Source organism: Octopus bimaculoides, chromosome 19 (genome assembly GCF_001194135.2).
Source record: "Octopus bimaculoides isolate UCB-OBI-ISO-001 chromosome 19, ASM119413v2, whole genome shotgun sequence".
Taxonomy (NCBI): Eukaryota; Metazoa; Mollusca; class Cephalopoda; order Octopoda; family Octopodidae; genus Octopus; species Octopus bimaculoides.
The window spans coordinates 28,950,072-28,970,280 of record NC_068999.1 but is presented as its reverse complement, the minus strand read 5'-3'; the positions used below and the strand labels follow the sequence as shown (position 1 = coordinate 28,970,280).

Genomic DNA, 20,209 nt, shown 5'->3' with positions numbered 1-20,209 from the left:
ATATATAAATAAATATATAAATAAATAAAAATTTACAGAATGAGATAAAAATCTAAGCCTGTGAAAGATTTCAGAACATTTATAAATGGGTCTCACAGCTGTTTCCAGGATATTTTATATATCCCTTTATCGGAAACGGTGTGAGAAAATGGTTAAGCAATAGTTATTCTAGATAAGATATGAAACAGAGAGTGAAGTAGAGGAATGAAAATAGACATGAGATATACAGGGATATTGTATCCTCACTTTCATTATTTAGGCAGAATGGTATGCATATAGAATTCCTGTACCATTCTGCCTAAATAATGTAACTGAGGATACAATATCCCTGTATATCTCACATCTATTTTCATTCCTCCACTTCACTCTCTATTTCATATCTCATACTAGTTAGGGAGAGAGTCAGTTTAGATGAGATGCAGTTTGGGTTTGTGATGATGTGTGAAGGTGCATGTCTCAGTGGTTAGAGCGTCGATCTTATCGTTGTGAGTTCGATTCCCAGACTGGGCTGGTTGTTGTGTTCTTGAGCAAGACACTTTATTTCACATTGCTCCAGTTAACTCAGCTGTAGAAATGAGTTGCAACATCACTGGTGCCAAGCTGTATCAGCCTTTGCCTTTCCCTTGGATAACATCAGTGGTGTGGAGTGGGGAGGCTGGTGTGCATGGGCTACTGCTGGCCTTCCATAAACAACCTTGCCTGAACTTGTGCCTCAGAGGGTAACTTTCTAGGTGCAATCCCATGGTCAGTCATGACCGAAGGGGGTCTCCTCATATAAGGATGAGATGGCGAAGCATGACCTTCGAACATTGGGCCTTACACAGGCACTGACAGGAGACCAAGACCTTTGGAAATATGCTTTGATTGAGGAGACTTGGCAACTAAGGTGAGATCGCAGCCATGGCCGATGCCAGTGTTGCGTGTCCAGCGCATTTAAGAGTACTCTTGATGTGTTGGGCAACATGATATGCTTGAGAAAACCTGTTGAGTCAAGTAAAACCAAAATCGCAGCTGTGGCCAGTGCCCCATGACTAGCCCCCCTTCCAGTGGCACATAAAAGGCATCATCCGATCGTGGTCGATGCCAGTGTGCCCTGACTGGCTTCCTGTGCTGGTGGCACATAAAAAGCACCATCCGAACGTGGTCAATGCCAGGTCTGGCTGACTGGCTCCTGTGGTGGGGAAATGTAAAATGCACTATCCAAACGTGATTGATGCCAAGCCCGCCTGACTGGCTCTTCTGCTGGTGACATGTAAAAAGCACCAACTACACTCTCGGAGTGGTTGGCATTAGGAAGGGTATCCAGCTGTAGAAACATTACCTGATCAGATTAGAGCCTGATGCAGCTGCTGGCTCTCCATACCTCAACCGTCCAACCCATGCCAGCATGTAAAATGTTAAACAATGATTATGATGAATCTTTACCATATCAATTTTGCATAGAATTCATAGAAAATTATACCAACATTTTAGTCCCTTTACTCTATGACATGAAGTCAAGTATATTAACCTTCTACTTTCAGGAGTGCTGTTAGAAATGCTTGTCAGATGATTATGGTCCTTGGTATTGAGTCTCGGTCAGTATATGAAGAAGACTTTGAAATACCATTCCTTGATCAGTCAGCTGAATTTTATAAAGTAAGATTTTTCTTGTAACTATTTGCTAAGTTCTTTCAATTCTTTTGTTGAACTCAGATTTGTAAAATATTGGAAACTATATTTATAATCAGGGGTTATCCATTAGTAAAATGAAAGTACTTTTATTCTGGTTTTTTTTTTTTTTATCCATATTTCTTTCCACACCCAATATAGAATGGTTCTGAAAACACACTGTAGAATTTGACAAAATATATTTGATATTCATGTGCGAGTCTGTGTATTTATCTCATTTAAAAAAAAAAATTTTTTTTTCAGCTGGAGAGTCAAAAGTTTTTGGCTGAAAATAGTGCATCTGTATATATTAAAAAAGTAGAGGCTCGAATTAATGAGGAAGCAGAAAGAGCAACTCATTATTTAGATAAATCAACAGAAGAACCTATTGTAAAAGTGAGTAATGTAGCAGTTTTATTGCTTGTTTTTCTTCCTTTAAGTTTTCCTGCATATCTTTTACTTATTAACCTCAGTACTTTTTTTTTTTAAGCCTGATACTTATTCTGTTGGTCTCATTTGCCAAGACACACACATATATACAAGCTTCTTTCAGTTTCCATCTACCAAATCCGTTCACAGCCCTATAGCAGAAGACACTTGCATGAGGTGATACAATGTGGGACTGAACTGAAACCATGTGGTTGGAAAGCAAGCTTCCTACCACACAGCCATACCTGCACCTATATGTGAAAATTCTAAAAATAAAAGAATTTCTTAATTATAGGATCTCATTTGGATATGTGAGTCTATGTACTGAGGCAGTTCCCTTTGCAATTATGTGGTTTGGGGTTTGATACTACTGTGTGGCATATTTGGCAAGTATTTTCTACGATAGCCTTGAATTGCTCCATACTTTATGAGTGAAATTTGATAAACAGAAACTATAGAAGCCTATTGTATATTCATGTATATCTTTTGCCAGTTTATACCTAAAAAGTTGTAAGCAGCAAAACAACCAAAAGAAATCCTTTGATACTTATTTTACATTAAGTTGCAGGCACTCTTTGTATTCTTGCTGATAAAAATATACTATTGATCATTAATTGGGGTATAAAATAACTTTTATTAGAAATGTAAATTTGTTATCCAGTGGTGACCCTTCTGAACTCTGACTTAATTTAATGTTATTTCAGTAGAGTATCAGCAACAAATACTTAATATTTATATCCTCTGGTAAGAGAGTATATAATATTCTTTTCATCTTTCCATGCTTGTATAATTATGAAAGTTCTTGTTGACTGAAATTTCATCAGTAAGCTTTACATTTGTTGAAATAAAGCCTATGCAATTGTATTTTTATATTTCTAAGATAATCTCACAGCTGAAAGGCTGTACCAGTAAAAGAGTTTGAGCATTAATTTATTAATCTCTGTTAAAATCATAAGTCACTATGAGGTGGAGTTTCTTTATATGTAAAAATATAGCATCTGAAGATGACCAAAGGTCAAATATACAAACATGAGATTAATTTTCTGATCAGAAGACCTGTGAATACACATATGTAAATTTTTTTAGAAAATATTCATAACAAGCTATGGCTGCAAATTGGTAGAGTTGTTAGAGCATTGGATAGATGCCTTGCAGTTTCTATTGTTGCTCTCTTGCACTTGTTTAAATCCCATCAAGGTCAGTTTTCTGGAGAAGAAATTATCTATGGCTAGAGTTAAAGGGGGATGAGTTATATCAGGTTTTAAATGCCATATGCCACAATGGTATTCCTATGACATTTGCAAGAGCTCAAAGACATGATGGTGTATTTAATGAAATTAACTATAGTTTGAAGTTTTCAAAAAGAGCATAGTCTATATTCCAACTTTTCCGCACTTGCATTTATCATTCTCTGATACGCTTCATCTTACTAGATTTTAGACGAAGGCAAGGTATTGTTAGATGAAAGAATCAGAAAACTCAAATGTGATATAGTCTACTTCCATATTTCATTTCAACTTATTTTTCTCTCAACTATGTGTTCCTCCCATCTTGTTGTTTGTCCTTATTGAGAGCATTGAATCAAATGAAGCTCTCTTCTCTGTTTCCTTTACTTTGACATTGTTGCTAACAACAGATCTGTGCCAGATCCAATTCCCTTCCAATCAATTTACATGGCACCCACCATATCTCTGTCTCTGCTTCTGCTTTCCACTTCCTGGCTGTTTTTACATCAGGTTGATTATGCCTGATTTCTATGTCTTTTGACTTTCTTAGCATCATCACCATTTGTACCTTTCCTACTTTATAAATTTCGATTATTGATATTAGTGGTAACTGCAATGAGCCTCTTTTACAATAAAGAGTAGAGCTGTTCAATATCCAAGGTAGGCCTAGCTACTTTCTACTGAACACATTGTACTTTTGCTCAATGATTAGAAGCCGTGGCAGTGCCACCTCGTATATTAAAAGTAGCCATGAAAGGCACAGATATTAAACAAACTGCAGGCGCCATATTTTATACTTCCCTGGTAGTTTTGAATCATCAGTTGCTGTAAGTCCATCCTCTGCTTGTTTCATGATCTGCATCCTGTGACTCCTATCTGACAATGTTCCAGTGTATACACACCCTAATCTCTAAACGGGTTCTTCCTTGACTGTTGGAATGCATTCTCCTGCAATTGTAAATTTTCTTTTATTTGTACTCCCCTAATAGATATCAGACTATGACTTTTTTTGCTTGAATCACATCCTCAACCACATAATCAGTTTGTCTAGCTTCAAGAGAGCACTCTGCATGATTTGCTTCTTCCATTGACAGAAGTGTCAGTTCAAAATCATCTCCATGACTAGGATAAACCACATGACATATTGCACAGCCAGCAACAATGCCAATCTCCAAGCAGTGCCAGTCTGTTGTAAAGCTACCAGCTGTAAACTTCGTCTTGAAACTGTCATATATATCCTCATTAATTTTGTTACTTTCTCTGGAATGTGGAAGTGGTCCATAGCTCTCATCAGCAATTTGTGTGGCACCAAGCCATATGCTTTAGCTAGATCAAGCCATACCACATTCAAACGTGTTGTTTGGCATCTTGGATTGCTTTCCAAATCGAAAAACAATGCTCATCACATCCAGGGATTCCAGCCTTTTGAACAGATTCATCCACATATCCATTATTCTGTAGGTATGTCACTGTTCTTCTTGAGAAAATGCCCATAAAGATCTTGCCATTCACATTCAATAAGGATACCAGCTAAAACTGTTTTATAGTCTCTGCATTGGCTTCCTTTGGCATGTATATGCCTTCCACCTTCCACCAATCCTCTACTAAAGTTTCTTCACACCAAAGCTGTTGGAGCAGAACAAAAGGCTTCTTTTGTAAATAATTGCAATACTTACACACCATCACCTCTTAAGGAACTCTTTGCTCCGACTTTCTTCGCAAATTCATTCACCTCTTTCTCCCTGATGTCTCCATTTTGAAATTCGACATCAGGTTCTAAGAGATGCTTTATTCCATTAATAGGTGGCAGTGACTTGTTGCAATTCAGGTTGCTGTAGGTTTCTTTGATATGAGCATCCAGTTCTCCTTTTGTGCACGATAAAGTGTCGCTGTTTGGTTCAGTGAACAGCTTCTTCATACCTTATATTAGTTCTTCAGAAACTGTTCACGAGTCCTTTTGCTTTCTTTTCATCACTCATATCTGATATTTCATTGCACAAAACAGCATTTTCTTTTTAAATCCTCAAACAGCTGCACGAGGCAAGGTGTTCTGTCTTCCTCTGCACATTCCCATTGCTTTCTTAGGCTGTTCTTTTCCATCCTCAATTGTTTCATTTTCCTGTTCCTCTTGCTTGATCCACTCTTTCCTTTTGCCAATCCGGTACCATATGGATCCTGTCATTTTTTTTATAAAGCTTTACATACCTTTATCTCAAACTCCTTATATCTTACTTTTTCAGTAGCAACAGGCCACAGAACCCTCCGTTTTTAATGAGCACTATCTGATGCATCAGTCTCATAACTTGCAGTTTCCAGTTGGGAAGAGCTCTTTGCTGTAGCATTTAATGATCAGACCTACACTGCTCTGTCCTCTTCTTACAAGTCTTTCCCTGATGTATCTTTAAGTGTTTCTTAGTAGCAAAGTCCTATGGCACAGCTTGCATCCATTGTTGTTTGCAATTCATTCAGCATTCAAAGGAGTAGCTATATTCATTTCCATATTGATTACTGGGTTTGATTGATTTTTGACTCCCCATTCATGGCCAATCGTGGGGCTGCCATTTACATAAGTAAATTTTACAATAGATTACAGAGGCGAGGATTGTAAGTCCTTTTTTTTTTTTTTTTTTTGTTACAGAGTTTAAATCCATTTTGAAATATCAATATTAAATCAAAAGTTTGTGTTATAAACAACAAGTGTTTTTGCTGTTATACCAGCTTTGTGGCCTCATGGCATTCTTTTCCACTTTTTTCCTCACCCATTACATTCCTCAACTCCTTTGTTTTCATTTCTTCTATTACCTTCAGCCTGTCATCATCATCATCATCATCATCATCATCATCATCATCATCATCATCATCATCATCATCATTTAACGTCCGCTTTCCATGCTAGCATGGGTTGGACAATTTGACTGAGGACTGGTGAACCAGATGGCTACACCAGGCTCCAATCTGATTTGGCAGAGTTTCTACAGCTGGATGCCCTTCCTAATGCCAACCGCTCCGAGAGTGTAGTGGGTGCTTTTACGTGCCACTGGCACGAAAGCCAGTTAGGAGGTACTAGCAACAGCCATGCTCGAAATGGTGTATTTCACGTGCCACTTTTCAAGTGCCAGGAAGGCGACGTTGGTAACGGTCATGCTTGAATGGTGCTATTTACGTGCCTCCGGCATGGAAGCCAGACAGTTGGTGCTCTCGCAACGATCACGCTCGGACGGTGCTCTTAGTGATTTACTGGTACAGGTGCCATCACGATTTCGCTTTCGCTTGTCCCAACAGGCCTTCGCAAGCCGAGTTTAATGTTCAATGAAGAGACGTTGGCATGGGTGCCAGTCTACAGATTTAGTTTGATTTCGATTTATATCCACACATATACATTAGACGGAAACTGAAAGAAGCCTGTTGTATATATATGCGTATATGTTTGTGTTTGTTCCCCCACCATCGCTTAACAACCAATGTTGGCATGTTTACAACCCTCTAACTTAGCGGTCCGGCAAAACAGACTGATAGAATAAGTACTAGGCTTACAAAGAATAAGTCCTGGGATTGATTTGCTTAACTAAAGGCGGTGCCCCAGCATGGCCACAGTCAAATGACTGAAACAAGTAAAAGAATGAGCCTAGCACCCTAACCACTAAGCCATGCACCTCAGAAGAATAAATAAAACAAATAAAAAGAGAGGGAGAGAGAGATGCACAAAATACCAAGTGCATTTATCTTCACTGTCTCTCTTAATTTTCCTTTCTACTTTCACATTAATTTCCATCATCCTTCAGCACATGACCCAAACACCTCTTCAAAACATGTCACATTTCTCTTAACCTCTATCACTTGCTCTGTTGCCAACATCCTGTGCATCATCGTGCAAATTTATTGTAGTTATTCCCTCTCTCTGATACTCCACTCATTCACTGAACCATTCTTTCCAGCCTTCTCGGGTAATATTCACTACCCATGTTTCACTTCCATAAATTCTAACACTACTCACACATGCAGCATACACCTTTCCATTTCTGCACCACTCCCTTTCATTAGTATGCTTCTTATTTCCTGGAATTTCTTCCATGCACACCTCACTGACTTAGATGGATTGTTATAACTTAACATGTTGCTGGTTATTTTAAAATTGCTATTGTACATGTTGAAGTTGTAATGAATTTTATTCAAGTTAGTTACAATATTATTTCATATTATTATTAATTTTACTTTTGAAATTAGGTACTTGAAGAAGAACTTATAAGAAAACACATGAAGACAATTGTAGAGGTAAGTTGATTATTATTCTATATAATTTTACAAACTACATTGTTTTACATGCATTTTTAATATTTCCTAATATGTGTCAAATTTTTCTAAATGTTATTTGGCTTTAATTACAGTAAGTAATGAGAACCTGTAGTAGAGCACAGTTGGCCAATTTATGCTAGCAACAGAAGTGTGATTTTAAATAACGATGACAAAAACTACACGATATCAAAATTGATAAATCATATTTTTGGTTGCTAGAATGGATTAGGATGTGAAACATAGAAAAAATACATTTTAATATGGGAAAAAAAAAAAAATTTAATAGCATAAAAATAGCAAAAGCAGTATTAGAAGTTTTTATTGAGGTAAATTAAAATGTGTGCCCAACATGTAAATACAAAAAATATGACTATTTTAGTTTAAGCTCATAAAGAGTGACTAAAGCCATGCAGATTTTCTATACACAAAAGCCTAATTCATTATATACTATTTATTTATGAAAGCAGAGACCAAACATTTTCTGATACTGTATGTCTAAGCTATAATTTGAAATTTAATGATCTACATTAATATTATCAAAATTGCTAGGAATTATTTGTAAGAGAAAACTGCTTGTTATAACAGGTAAGAAAATTTCAATGATACCTAAGGGTTATAGTAAAATAAAGTATGAAAATATTTAAATACTTAATATTTTACAAGATTTCTATTTCCAAGATTTATTGATTTTAAATTGATTTATATTTTTAAGATGGAAAATTCTGGTGTTGTGCACATGTTAAAAAATAATAAAACTGATGGTAAGTCAATTTACTTTATGATGGTTTTGCCCTTCGTTTAAAAGAAGTTGGCTTCTAATTTATTTCCATAATACCACAAGTGCATAAATAACTTGCATGTCTTCTTGGAACAGTTGTCAACTGCTTATCTAAGTTCAATGCTAGCCACTTTTTCTTTCTTTTTGCATTTTGTCATATACTGGCATTCATTACTAGCTGCCCTAAACAGATATGATCAGGATTTGATGCAGATAGCTATTTATGACAAAATGTAAGGAATTTCAAAATATTCTTGTGCTTAGTATTTGAATTTTGTATATAAGATGGTTTATTTCATAAATCAGAAATATAATTGCTACAAATTTTTTATTCTTACGAGGGGTGTATGAAAAGTCTTGAGCTTCAAAAAAACAAAACATAGTACAAGACTTCTGATGATTTATTTTTCAACATAGTCCCCCTTAATGGCTGAACACTTTGTCCAGCGGTGCTGAAGTGCCATTATTCCGGCGTAGAGGAACTTTTTTGTTTGAGACTCCAAGAAACTTCCTACAGCGTCTATGACGTCATTGTCACTGGCAAAATGGCGACCAGCCAGGGCTTTTTTCATTTTTGGGAATAGATGAAAGTCAGAGGGGGCTAAGTCTGGCGAGTAAGGCGGATGGGGAACAAGTTCATATCCACAATCACGAATTGTTGCCATGGCAACCACTGAGGTGTGGGCTGGAGCATTGTCGTGATGAAAAAGGACTCCTCTGGTGAGCATTCCCGGCCTCTTTTCTTTGATTGCTTCTCGGAGGCGTTTCAGTAGCTGAGAATAATACAGCCCTGTCACGGTGTGACCCTTTTCAAGGTAATCGATCAGCAAGACATCTTGTGAATCCTAAAAAAATGACGCCATGACCTTGCCAGCTGAAGGAATGACCCTGGCCTTCTTTGAGGAAGGAGATGTGTGCTTCCACTGCTTTAATTGTTCTTTGGTTTCAGGCTGGTAGTGATGAACCCAACTTTTGTCTATAGTAATGAAATGAGCAAGAAAATTCTCTTCATCGACTTCAAACAGTTCCAGATTGCTCGTGGACAAAGTGCACCTAGTACGCTTCTGTTCAGAAGTCAGAAGGTGAGGGACCCACTTTACAGAAACCTTTGAGAACCCAAGTTCTTTTGTCACAATGTTGTCTGCCCTTTCAGTTGAAATGCCCAGTCTCTCAGCTATCTGACAATATGATATTTGGCGATCTTGCATTATCATACCAAGAGCAAGGTCATGGTTATCCTTGGTGGTTGCAGTTGAATGTCTCTCTGGTCTTGGATCATATTCCACACTCTCCCTGCCACGCTGGAATTCATTTACCCAGTGTTTGATTGTTGCATATGAAGGAGCATTGTCTGTTAAGGTTCTCACCATATCTTCATGGATTTCTGATGGAGTCATGCCTTTCAAATGAAGGTACTTCATGACAGCACGATACTCAGTTTTCTCCATTTTCCTTGTAACTTCGACACTTGTTTATTCAAAATCTGCAACAAAAAAAATTTAAATATCAGAATCATGAAAATGAGCAAGAATACTCTGAAAAGACTGTACTTACCAGAAAAAATTGTTTCAGCTATCTAGCAGTCCTGTTTCTAGGTTAGGCTCAAAACTTTTCAGACACCCCTCGTAAATTGTTACAACCTAAATTTTAAAGTTATATTTTTTTTCCAAACAATATGTTTACTTCAATATTAACATTTTTAAGCAGTGTTAAAAAGGATAAGGTATCAAGTATCTATCACATTTGTTTATAATTTTATCTTAATAATATGAAAATTTAGAGTTATCTTTCAAGTTTATGCATTACAAAAAAAAGTAAAGCAAAGAAACAAAAACTTGCTAATTTGTGCATGGTGTGCCACAAGAGTCTGTCCATTGGTAGAAACAATCTATATAACACTAAAATTCAAATGCTGTATGTGTGTTTCTTAATTTTAGACATTGTAGATATAATATGTTTTTTTCCTATGTACTCTTGGATATAAGTTTTTGTACCTGAAAAGATTTCAAGCAAATCTGACCCATGGAAGCTTCTAAACTGAAAAATTTTGTTTGTTATTGTACTAACACACAGAGAACATACACAAAAGACATACATGCAGCTTTTAGAGACAAATACAAGTCATTCATAATGTTGACACACTTTCACATGCATACGTCATTATTAGTTCATCTGTCATGACCAAGGACATTACATAAGAGAAGACGACAGGTCACAGTGTGTCCAGCTGTGACTGATCAGTTTTATGCATGCTTGGAAGGCTCTGCCACATGTCTGGGACTGAAGGTGAGGAGTTGGCTCTAGACTTGCGCAGTTCATGCTATATTTGTACCCCTGCAATCCTGTTCTGTTTGTAGGAGGTGGTACTTCTGCTGGTGCAGATTTGCCAGGCAGGGTGGTCTTGTTTGTGTTTCCCAGGTCTCAAAGCTCTTCAGTGAGGCTTTGGGTGTAACCTTGTAACCTTGAAGCACTTTCTGTCTACTTGTGTGTGTTTGCCTTCTGCCAATTCACTATAAAACTGTCTCTTGAGTAGTCATGTGTCTGGCATTCAAACAAGGTGGTCTGCCCACCTGATTTGAATTTTCTTCAGCAGTGGTGTAGATGCTTGGCAGATCAGCTTGAGCCTTGTCTGGAACCTTTTCTTGCCTGGTTGTTTTTAACAGCTTTCTTAGGCAATTTATGTGGAAGCAGTTTAGCTTTTTGGCATGGCGTTCTTAAACTGTGAAAGTCTCACAAGCAATAGCATAGACCATACAACCGCTTGGTACACCTTCAACTTGGTGGCCAGCCTAATGCCTCTCTTCTCCCTCACTGACTCACATAGCCACTCAAATGCTGAGCTTCCCTTGGCAATGCGTGTGTCAACTTCATCAATGTTCACAATCTTGGAAAGTGTGCTGCTGAGGTACTTGAACTTATGAACAACCTTCAGGGTTTCCCTTTCAACAGTGATATCTGGATCCATACACAGCTTCTGCAGGGCTGGATTGGTACATGACCTCTGTCTTCTGAGTACAGATTGTGCAGCCAAAATTTGTTACAAGCAGTAGAAAAGTTCATGTTCTGATGCATCTGGGCCTCTGTGGCAGTGTTGAGTGCAGTTGCCTTTGAACAGAAAGTCATAAACTGTGTCCTCTGCCATCAGTCCAGAATCTGATCTTAATGCTGGTTTTGTCATCATCATGCTGAACAGTGTAGGTGCAAGTACATGGCCCTGCTTGACTGAGTTAGTAACTGGGTACATGAGGTATCTGGATACAGCAGTACTGCTGATAGTAGGGAGAGCATGTGAGCCCTTTGGAGTAGTTTGTCCTCTTTGATCCTCTCCTAACTCTCAGATCTCACCTGCATGCAACAGTAGCCATACCCCGGATAACAGCGTCCACCTACATACATGCACACACATACACATAACATGTACATAGAACACTTTGAAAAAAGGACAACATTCATAAAGTCTTACATTTTCAGACAAATCATAAATCCCTTCAGGTTGATGGCCCTGCTTGATCTGTAAAGGTGTAGGTAGAAATTCCATAAGATGTACCCAGTGCAAGCTATGGACACATAAGAGATGTAGCAATATCAGAGGAAGGTTAAGAGGGAAGATGGTCTTTGTGTGTGGCAGATGTACAGGTACAATAAACACTAGAAATGTACAGAAAATAAACCCCATCAAATGCTAGAGGTAGCTGATAGCTTCCTTTATTTAGGTGACCAAGTCAGCTGTGGAGTGGATGCTCTGAGAGCATAGCTGCTAGACTAAGAAGAGGCTGGGCGAAGTTCAGAGAACATCTACCTCTGTTGGTAACAAAGGGCCTTTCCCTCAGAATGAAAAGCAGACTATGATGCCTGTGTGCAAACAGGTCACAGAGGACATGGGAAAAGTTTGAAAGAAATGAAACCAGTATGCTTCACTGGATGTACAATATCACTGTGCATGTACGACAAAGTGTAAGTGTCTTGAGGGAAAAACTGGGCATAAGAGGCATCAAATGTAGTGTGCAAGAGAGATGACTGCACTGCTATGGTCATGTGATGCGTATGGACAAGGACAGCTGTGTGAAGAAGTGCTGATCTCTAACAGTGGAGGGAACCTGTGGAAGTAGACCTAGGAAGACATGGGATAAGGTGGTGAAGCACGATCTTTGAATACTGGTCCTAATGTAGGTGATGACAAGTGACCAAGACCTTGAGAAGACTTGTGAAGCCAAGTGAATGGTAGTCATGGCCATTGCTAGTGTCATGTAAATGGCACCCCTGAAATCATAGTCATGTCTGTTGCTGGTATTGTGTAAATGGCACCTGTGCTGGTGGCACGTAAAAAGAACCCATTACACTCTATGAGTGGTTGGTGTTAGGAAGGGCATCCTGCTATAGAAACAATGCCAAATCAAACTAGAACCTGTGCAGCCCTCTAGCTTACCGGTTCCAGTCAAACTGTCTGACTCATACCAGCACGGAGAGTATGTATGGATACATACACATGCAGTTCTGTTAAAATAAATGCCCAAATTTAATGAATTTGTTTACAATAACCAAATAATATTACATAATTGTCAAAAATGATATTGTCATTTGTTTACCAAAGTTGTCGCCCTCTCAAAAATTTCACCTCCTCTCCTTATGTTTTTCTCTTTCTTTGTATCAGTCACTCTTCTTCTATCTCATTCTTTCTCATGGATATGTCTATAATATAAAGATGTAGTATGTAAGTATATATGTGTGTGTTACAAATATATTTTCTGTCAGACTATCAGATGTCCCTATACATTGCTGGTCACAATGTTCTTCTATTTAGGTCTAGATTGTTTGACTGTCATCTTCCCATCATTTTGGTGACCTCTTTTGATTTCTTGCATACTATGTTACAACTGCACAAGCCCACTTATTGTTTGTGAACCCAACAGAATTTGTTCTTTTGGGATTTCATGATCACATCATTCCCTCCACTTTCTTCTCAAATTACTTCATTTTGAGCATGCTCCTACAATGACATTCCTTGTATGGATCTTTCCATGACTCTCTTGTGTCATAACCAGTTAATGTTTTCCTTCTTTGTAGTATCCCATGTCATGCATATGAGTGCAGGCATTACAGTACCATTGAGGAGGTTGACATACAAGATCTTGTCCAGTTCTACTTTAACCCTTTCGTTATCAACCCGGCCAAAACTAGCTATGGCCCTGTAGTACAAATGTCTTGTTTTCATAAGTTTTGAATTGAAATATTCCACCTAACCATAGTCACAATTTAAGTTCCTAACACTAGCTTAATGATAACAAAGTTATTTTACTAAATACTTTGTTATATTTAAAATAATTGAAAGAAACCAGAGCATCTCAAAATAAATATAGTAACGAAGGGGTTAAGCATATCTTTGAGGCAAACACCCTCCCACTCTTACTTGACATTCATATCTCAGCATGAGATTTCTGTGGAGAGCATGATGTCATCTGCAAATCAGTGGGATGCTAGTACCTTGCCATTTTTTATATTACTTTTCCAGTTAGTGTCTCTGAATATCATTTCAAGAGATACAGTGAAGAGCATTGAAGAGATAGTGTCACCTTGTTTGATGCTCTTCCTAACAGGAACTCTTAAGGTTGGCAACACATTTGTGTGTGCGTATGTGTGTACATTTATGCATATAGAGATAGGTAGCATGTGTATACACAATTTAAGGAGTGTTTGTAAGAATAAGCTACCGCTGCTTAGATATGCTTTTCATGCTATTTCAAACAATCTCTGACAATCAAGTCCAACTCTTGGCTTTCTCATGTCACTTAACCTTTTAATTTGGAGGAACTGTTTGTACTGACAGAAGAAGAGGTAAAGGCTCAATCTGGTGCCTTAAAACCAGTGCTTGGGTAGATGGAATTCTGCAGCATAGGAAGGCAGTTTGTCTAAGAGAAGACAAATTCTGGTTTTAAACTTTTGCTATCTTGTGGCAGTACCCACCCTGGGAAAGGGTTTCAGAAGTAGACTCAGGGGAAAAAATCTGGAGCTGAAGCCCCTTAGCCAAAACTGATATCAAGCAGATTTATGATGACATAAACTGCAATCCCTCTGACTTGTCAAATATGATAAACAATAGAATTGAATGGTGAAAGAGAGTCATAGAAATCTATGCAAGCAGTGTGACCAGATGACGGTCAGCATGAGATAGCATCTTTGGACATTACCAGCAGTTCAAGGTGATCTAAACCAGTGCTTCTCAAACTATGTGATGTGGTGTATCAGCAGTTATTTTTTCCAATGTGCCAGGGACCGGTAATATTAATTTATACTGGAAACAATATATATAATGAATATAATAAAAGTTGACAATTTTTTTTTATCTTATATTTATTTCGGAACAAATAATACAATGCTACATAAGCATTTTATAATGTTTCTTTCTTTTCTGGAAACTTGCTGCAGACCACCACTTTGAGTAGCACTGATCTAAACAACACATCTAATTTAAGTTGAATGTGCTAATTATTATTTGTCTATACAAATATGTAGTATTAAATGTGTATTTAGTATTTTAATGAAGCTGAAAACTTCAAAGTGAACTTTTAGTACAGTACAATGGGTGGTTTTTATGATGCAGGGAACCTAAGTTGGTAAATTGTCAAATAAACATTTAAAGCTGATTGTGATTGGGCAGAGATTGCAACATTTCAAAATTAATAGAATCTATTGGGAAATTGCAAGTGACTGTTTACAAAAACTAATATAAGCATTAAAACCTGTCAAAATTGAATAAAACTAAATACTCTTCATTGGTTTAAGAAAATAGTAATATCTGTTGTTAAAGAAAAATTCCAAGCAAGAACTGTTTTGGAGTTTAACCCATTAGCATTTAAATTGACCATATCAGGCCCAAATATTCTCCAGTTTATATTTAAACTGGCCAGATACTGCCTTTCACACCTATCTTACAATGCCAGTCTAAAAATAGACTATCACATCATTGAAATCTAAAACCTATGAGATAATGCATGCTTATTTCAAAACAATTTGTTTGACAGAGTAATTTGAATGCAAAAGGTAGGCAAAACAAGTTGACAGTATATCTTTTACTTGTTTGTCATTACACTGCAGCTACGCTGGGACACCACCTTGAAGAATTTTTAGCTGAATGAATTGACCTTAGTACTTTTGTCTTTTTAAAGCCTGGCTCTTATTCTATCAGTCTCTTTTGCCAAGCCACCAAGTTATGGGGACATAAACACACCAACACTGGTTGTCAAGCAGTGGCAAGGGACAAACACAGACATGCACATACATGCCAGGCTTCTTTCACTTTCTGTCCATAAAATCCTCTCACAAGGCTTTAGTTAACCTGAGGCTGTAGTAGAAGACACTTGCCCAAGATGCCACACGGTGGGACTGAAATTGGAACCATGTAGTTGAGAACCAAGCCTCGTACCATACAGCCTTGCCTGTGTTTATATATATATAGTGAAGGCATATGTCTCAATGTTTTGAGCATTGGGCTTACAATCATGAGGTGATGAATTTGATTTATTTACAATTATTGTATTACTCCAAAGGTCACTTCTGTCTGATGATCAGTTACATGGATCTTGGAGTAACAATTTTTCAGCTTCACAAAACACTATTTTATCTCAACTTTGATGATCAGATACTATTTTCTCTACCTTTTTCTGCACCTATATGTTCACATATAGTATTGGGTCATCCAATAAATAATGTGTTTTTTTTTATACTTCTTTTATTTTTCAAAATTAAGATAAAGAAAGTTCTTTTTTAATCTAAAATATACTCTCCTTCATTTTCTACAATGCTCTTCCAGCTATCTGGTAGACTTGCAAGGCCCTCTTTCAAAATTCACTTGTCTGTGACAAAAAAATAATACTCCAGTACTGTTCTGACCTCCTCTACAGAATTCATATTTTTTCCATCCAAATGATTTTGAAGACTGCAGAATAAATGATAATCAGATGGGGCAATGTCTGGCAAATATTGTGGGTAGGGGAATCAGTTCCCATTCAAACTGCTCCAGCCTTTGGAATGTCATCCTTGCTATATGTGGCTGAGCATTATCCTGATGGAAGAACATCTTTCCTCTTGAAACCAAAGAAGGTCATTTTTCTTCTAGTGCTGACTTAAGCTGTTCAAGCTGCTTGCAGTAGATCTCCTTTGTTATCATTTAGTTTGAGTTTAAAAGTTCAAAATGGACTAAACCTTTCATATCCCACCATTACGTGAGTGAAGACCTTCTTTAGCCTGAGGTGCCAGTGTCTCTCCTTTCCCTACTCACTGTCTTCAGTGCTTGATATTTTTATAGAGAACCCATTTCTCATCACTATTTGGTCCAAAAAAGGTTAACTGGTGAGACATGACAGCAAAGAAGAGCACCCATTGACCCAATTTTCTGACTTTTCCGATGGCACGCAGGTGTTGATGAATGGTTGAATGACCAACTCCAAGCTTCTCTCTTAGTTTCTCAACAGTTATGATGGGAATTTGTTCCACTAGGGTTTGCAGGACGTCCTCATTGAGCTCTACAGATCTTCCATGATGAGGCTCGTCTTCTCAGCTGTAGTTTCCAGCCCGGAATTTCTGGAACCACTGTTAATATTGGCTTATGGTTATTGTTCAATCTGCATATACTGCATTAATATTCTTTGCACTTTCTGTTGCGTTGTTGTCTTTATTGAACTCGTAAAGCAAAATATGCCAAATATGCTCCCTTTGTCACTTGCATTATAGCTTTGAAAAAAATAGCTGTTAAAATCAAACTGCACTCTTCAAAACTTGCACTAAGAATATGCTTTTATAGCAAGTTGTTGCAAGTAGTTTATCCTGTTCCCCTTCAACTTTTAGTTCATGCAATTGAAAAACAATATTATTTATGGGTTGACCCAATGTATACAATTACAGACCTTAAATTAACAACTTTAATTATGAAATTGGTAGTTATAACAAATTTGATACAAAATCATTGGAGTCGTATCAATATTTATAATCCTAGATACTAAATTTGTAGTTATGATTCCATTTTGCAATTGTTATAGAGAAGTTACTAGCATTCAATCCTATATTGTTCAGTGTGCATTGAGGAAGTTAATTGATGACAAATGGCTTGTGGAGGCAGTTTGGGTTTCTGCTGTTTTACTCCAGATCAACCCTGATTGAGCAGCTCTATGATCAAAAGCATTCCAGCCATGATCTTTCTGTCCTTTAAGGGGCATATAGAGGACTCCATGATCTAACATGACCTTTTCTTTAAGGTGGAAGGTAGATTTGATTGGTCATTTATGAAAGTGTTGTTTGCAAGGTCTTTGTTAGTGATGAAAATATGTATTGGCAATTAAGTGCGAGTCTATGCAATCCAATCCCACTCTTTAGACTTGAAGGTCAGACCACAATAGTTCAGTGGGCTAAGACAGCTGCAGTGACCAGTAAGTTGTACATTTTACTTTTGAGTGGCCTTCCTAGGTGAATCCCTTTACAGGACTGGAGAGAGCCACTTACTCTGGAGTTGCCAGAAGGGTGTCAAAGAAAGCACTAAACTGCTTGAAAGTCTCCACTTCTTGATTTACTGTTGAGGCACACACAAAGCGGTGAGGGTTTGTGCTTGGAATTTCTTCCATAACACGCTAATTAACCTATAGCTGGGGCCCTGATAGTTACTACTGCTTGGAGTCTTAGTAGACCTGAGAACAATAGTGGCTGAGGGTGGTTCCACATTCTTCAAAACCCTGGAATTCCTGAACCAGGACCCCACTACCAGATGTAGTTTGAAGTTATATCCAGGACAAACTTATCACTATAGAATTTGTTGAGCTATAAAGAAAGTGTAAAGTGTTGGAGTAAGTGCCTAATGTGTTCTAGCTGAGTTCAGTTGGGAGTTTTAGATTTTTGTATGAAAAGTATAGTGGAATATACGTGAATGGTTTCTGTTAACTGCTTAGCTCTAAGAATTTCAGATGAAACTAACTTCCTATCTCCTGCATCTTTATTATGAAACAGTATCCATTAATATGCATTTCTCTAGCAAAAGCTATTTGATGGCTTAGTCTGGAAGATGCTTCAATTTTATTTTCATTGTCTATTTATGAGACATCTGATGACAAAACATTTCAATTTATTTCTATTTGGAAAGAATACACTGAGTAGTGGAACAAGCTTTATTTTTTAAATATTGAAAGATGAACAATAATTATTTTAATGAAAAGAGCAGTAACAGTGTGTATGACTCGATTGACTTTATTTACATTTTGCTTATAAAATTAAAACTTCTTGTATCCACAAGGAAAATAATACAGATAAGTAAAATGTAAAAGCAATTCAAAATGAGATACTTTTATTTCTAAAGTTCTGTTTTTAAAACTCTCCAAATTTAAATAAAATATAAACAAAGCTGTTTGTCTATACCTTTATTTTAATTTGGTATAACATACACGTCTCTCTCACAGTTTTTAATGGTTCAGCTAAAAATGTAAGTTGCCAGACATTTTTACAGTTAGATGACACCCTCTTGCAGACTACCTCGTTGACTAATGACTGGGACCTTCTCTTTGTGGCTGGTGACTTCAATGGACATGTTGGACAACATTCAGGGGACTTCCATGGCGTACATGAAGGCTATGGTTTTAGTTCCCGCAATGAGGAGGGAACCAGGCTGCTGGAGTTCTGTGATGCAAATGACCTTATGGTCTGCAATACTAACTTCAGGAAACCTGCCAGTCACCTACCGTTCTGGCAGACACACTAGCTAAATTGACTACATCCTCGCCAGGAAAAGGGAAAGATGGCTGCTTATAAATGCAAAAACCTTCCCAGGCAAAGAATGTACCCCATAACATAGACTGGTAGTTAGTGACTTCAGGATCAGGGCTAAGTGGTTGCCCAGAAGACGACCAACATGGAGGAGAAGGGTCTGGAAGCTTAAAGATCCTGCGAATAGACAGAGATTTAGAGACCTATTATTCAAAGCCTTTGAGGAAATAGAAGGGGATATAGCTTCACACAATGTAGAAGACAACTGGAGGTTTCTACGGGACAACCTGCTGAGGGCCACTGACCAGATCTGTGGACGGTGCAAAGTCACCTCTCAATCCAAAATAACATGGTGATGGAACTATGTTGTTGACAGGGTTATTAGACAAAAGAAACAGGCTTTGAAGGACTGGAAGAATGGTGGTAGCAAGAAATTGTATCAGACTGCCAGAAGGGAAGCTATGTGACAGGTTTATTTAACCAGAGGGGAAGCAGATAAGAAAAAATTTGCCAATGTTCTGTGCCATGAGGACCAAATTCTTGAGGTATTTCGTGTTGCAAGACAATGTGTGAGAGAGAATCGTGATGTCGCAGGAGAGAAATGTGTTCGCATGGATGATGGTACACTTGCACTAAACGAGGCTGCAAAGAAAGAGGTTTGGAGACGCCACTACAAAAGATTGCTCAATAAAGAGAATGAATGGGAGAAAGATAGTCTGCCGAATGTCGATCGAACAGAGGGACCAGCTATCCGAGTTGACAGTACCATGGTAGATAAAGCAATTAAGAGTATGAAGACAGGGAAAGCCCCCGGCCCATCAGGAATCACTGCAGAGATGCTCAAAATATCTGGCAGTGTTGGCTATAGCCTAGTCACCCGTATTCTTAACCAGGTGATGCACGAAGGAGTCGTACCCAATGACTGGTGTAGCAGCACCATAGTCAACTGCTACAAAGGTAAAGGTGACACTTTAGATACAAATAATTACAGAGGTATCAAGTTGTTGGATCAGGTAATGAAAGTCACAGAGAGAGTCATAGCCGAACTAGTTAGGGAGAGAGTCAGTTTAGATGAGATGCAGTTTGGGTTCGT

At 37.8% G+C, this 20,209-nt stretch overlaps 1 protein-coding gene across 1 annotated transcript in view; it reads left to right on the top strand.

The window, feature by feature from the left end:
• The window catches only part of LOC106881211 (cullin-3), a 121,075-nt gene that overhangs the window by 21,795 nt on the left and 79,071 nt on the right, over positions 1-20,209 (top strand). The window contains exons 3-6 of the mRNA XM_052974905.1: positions 1,524-1,638; positions 1,915-2,046; positions 7,530-7,577; positions 8,311-8,359. Coding sequence (XP_052830865.1) covers positions 1,524-1,638; positions 1,915-2,046; positions 7,530-7,577; positions 8,311-8,359 — 344 coding nt within the window. The remainder of the gene's footprint in view (positions 1-1,523; positions 1,639-1,914; positions 2,047-7,529; positions 7,578-8,310; positions 8,360-20,209) is intronic.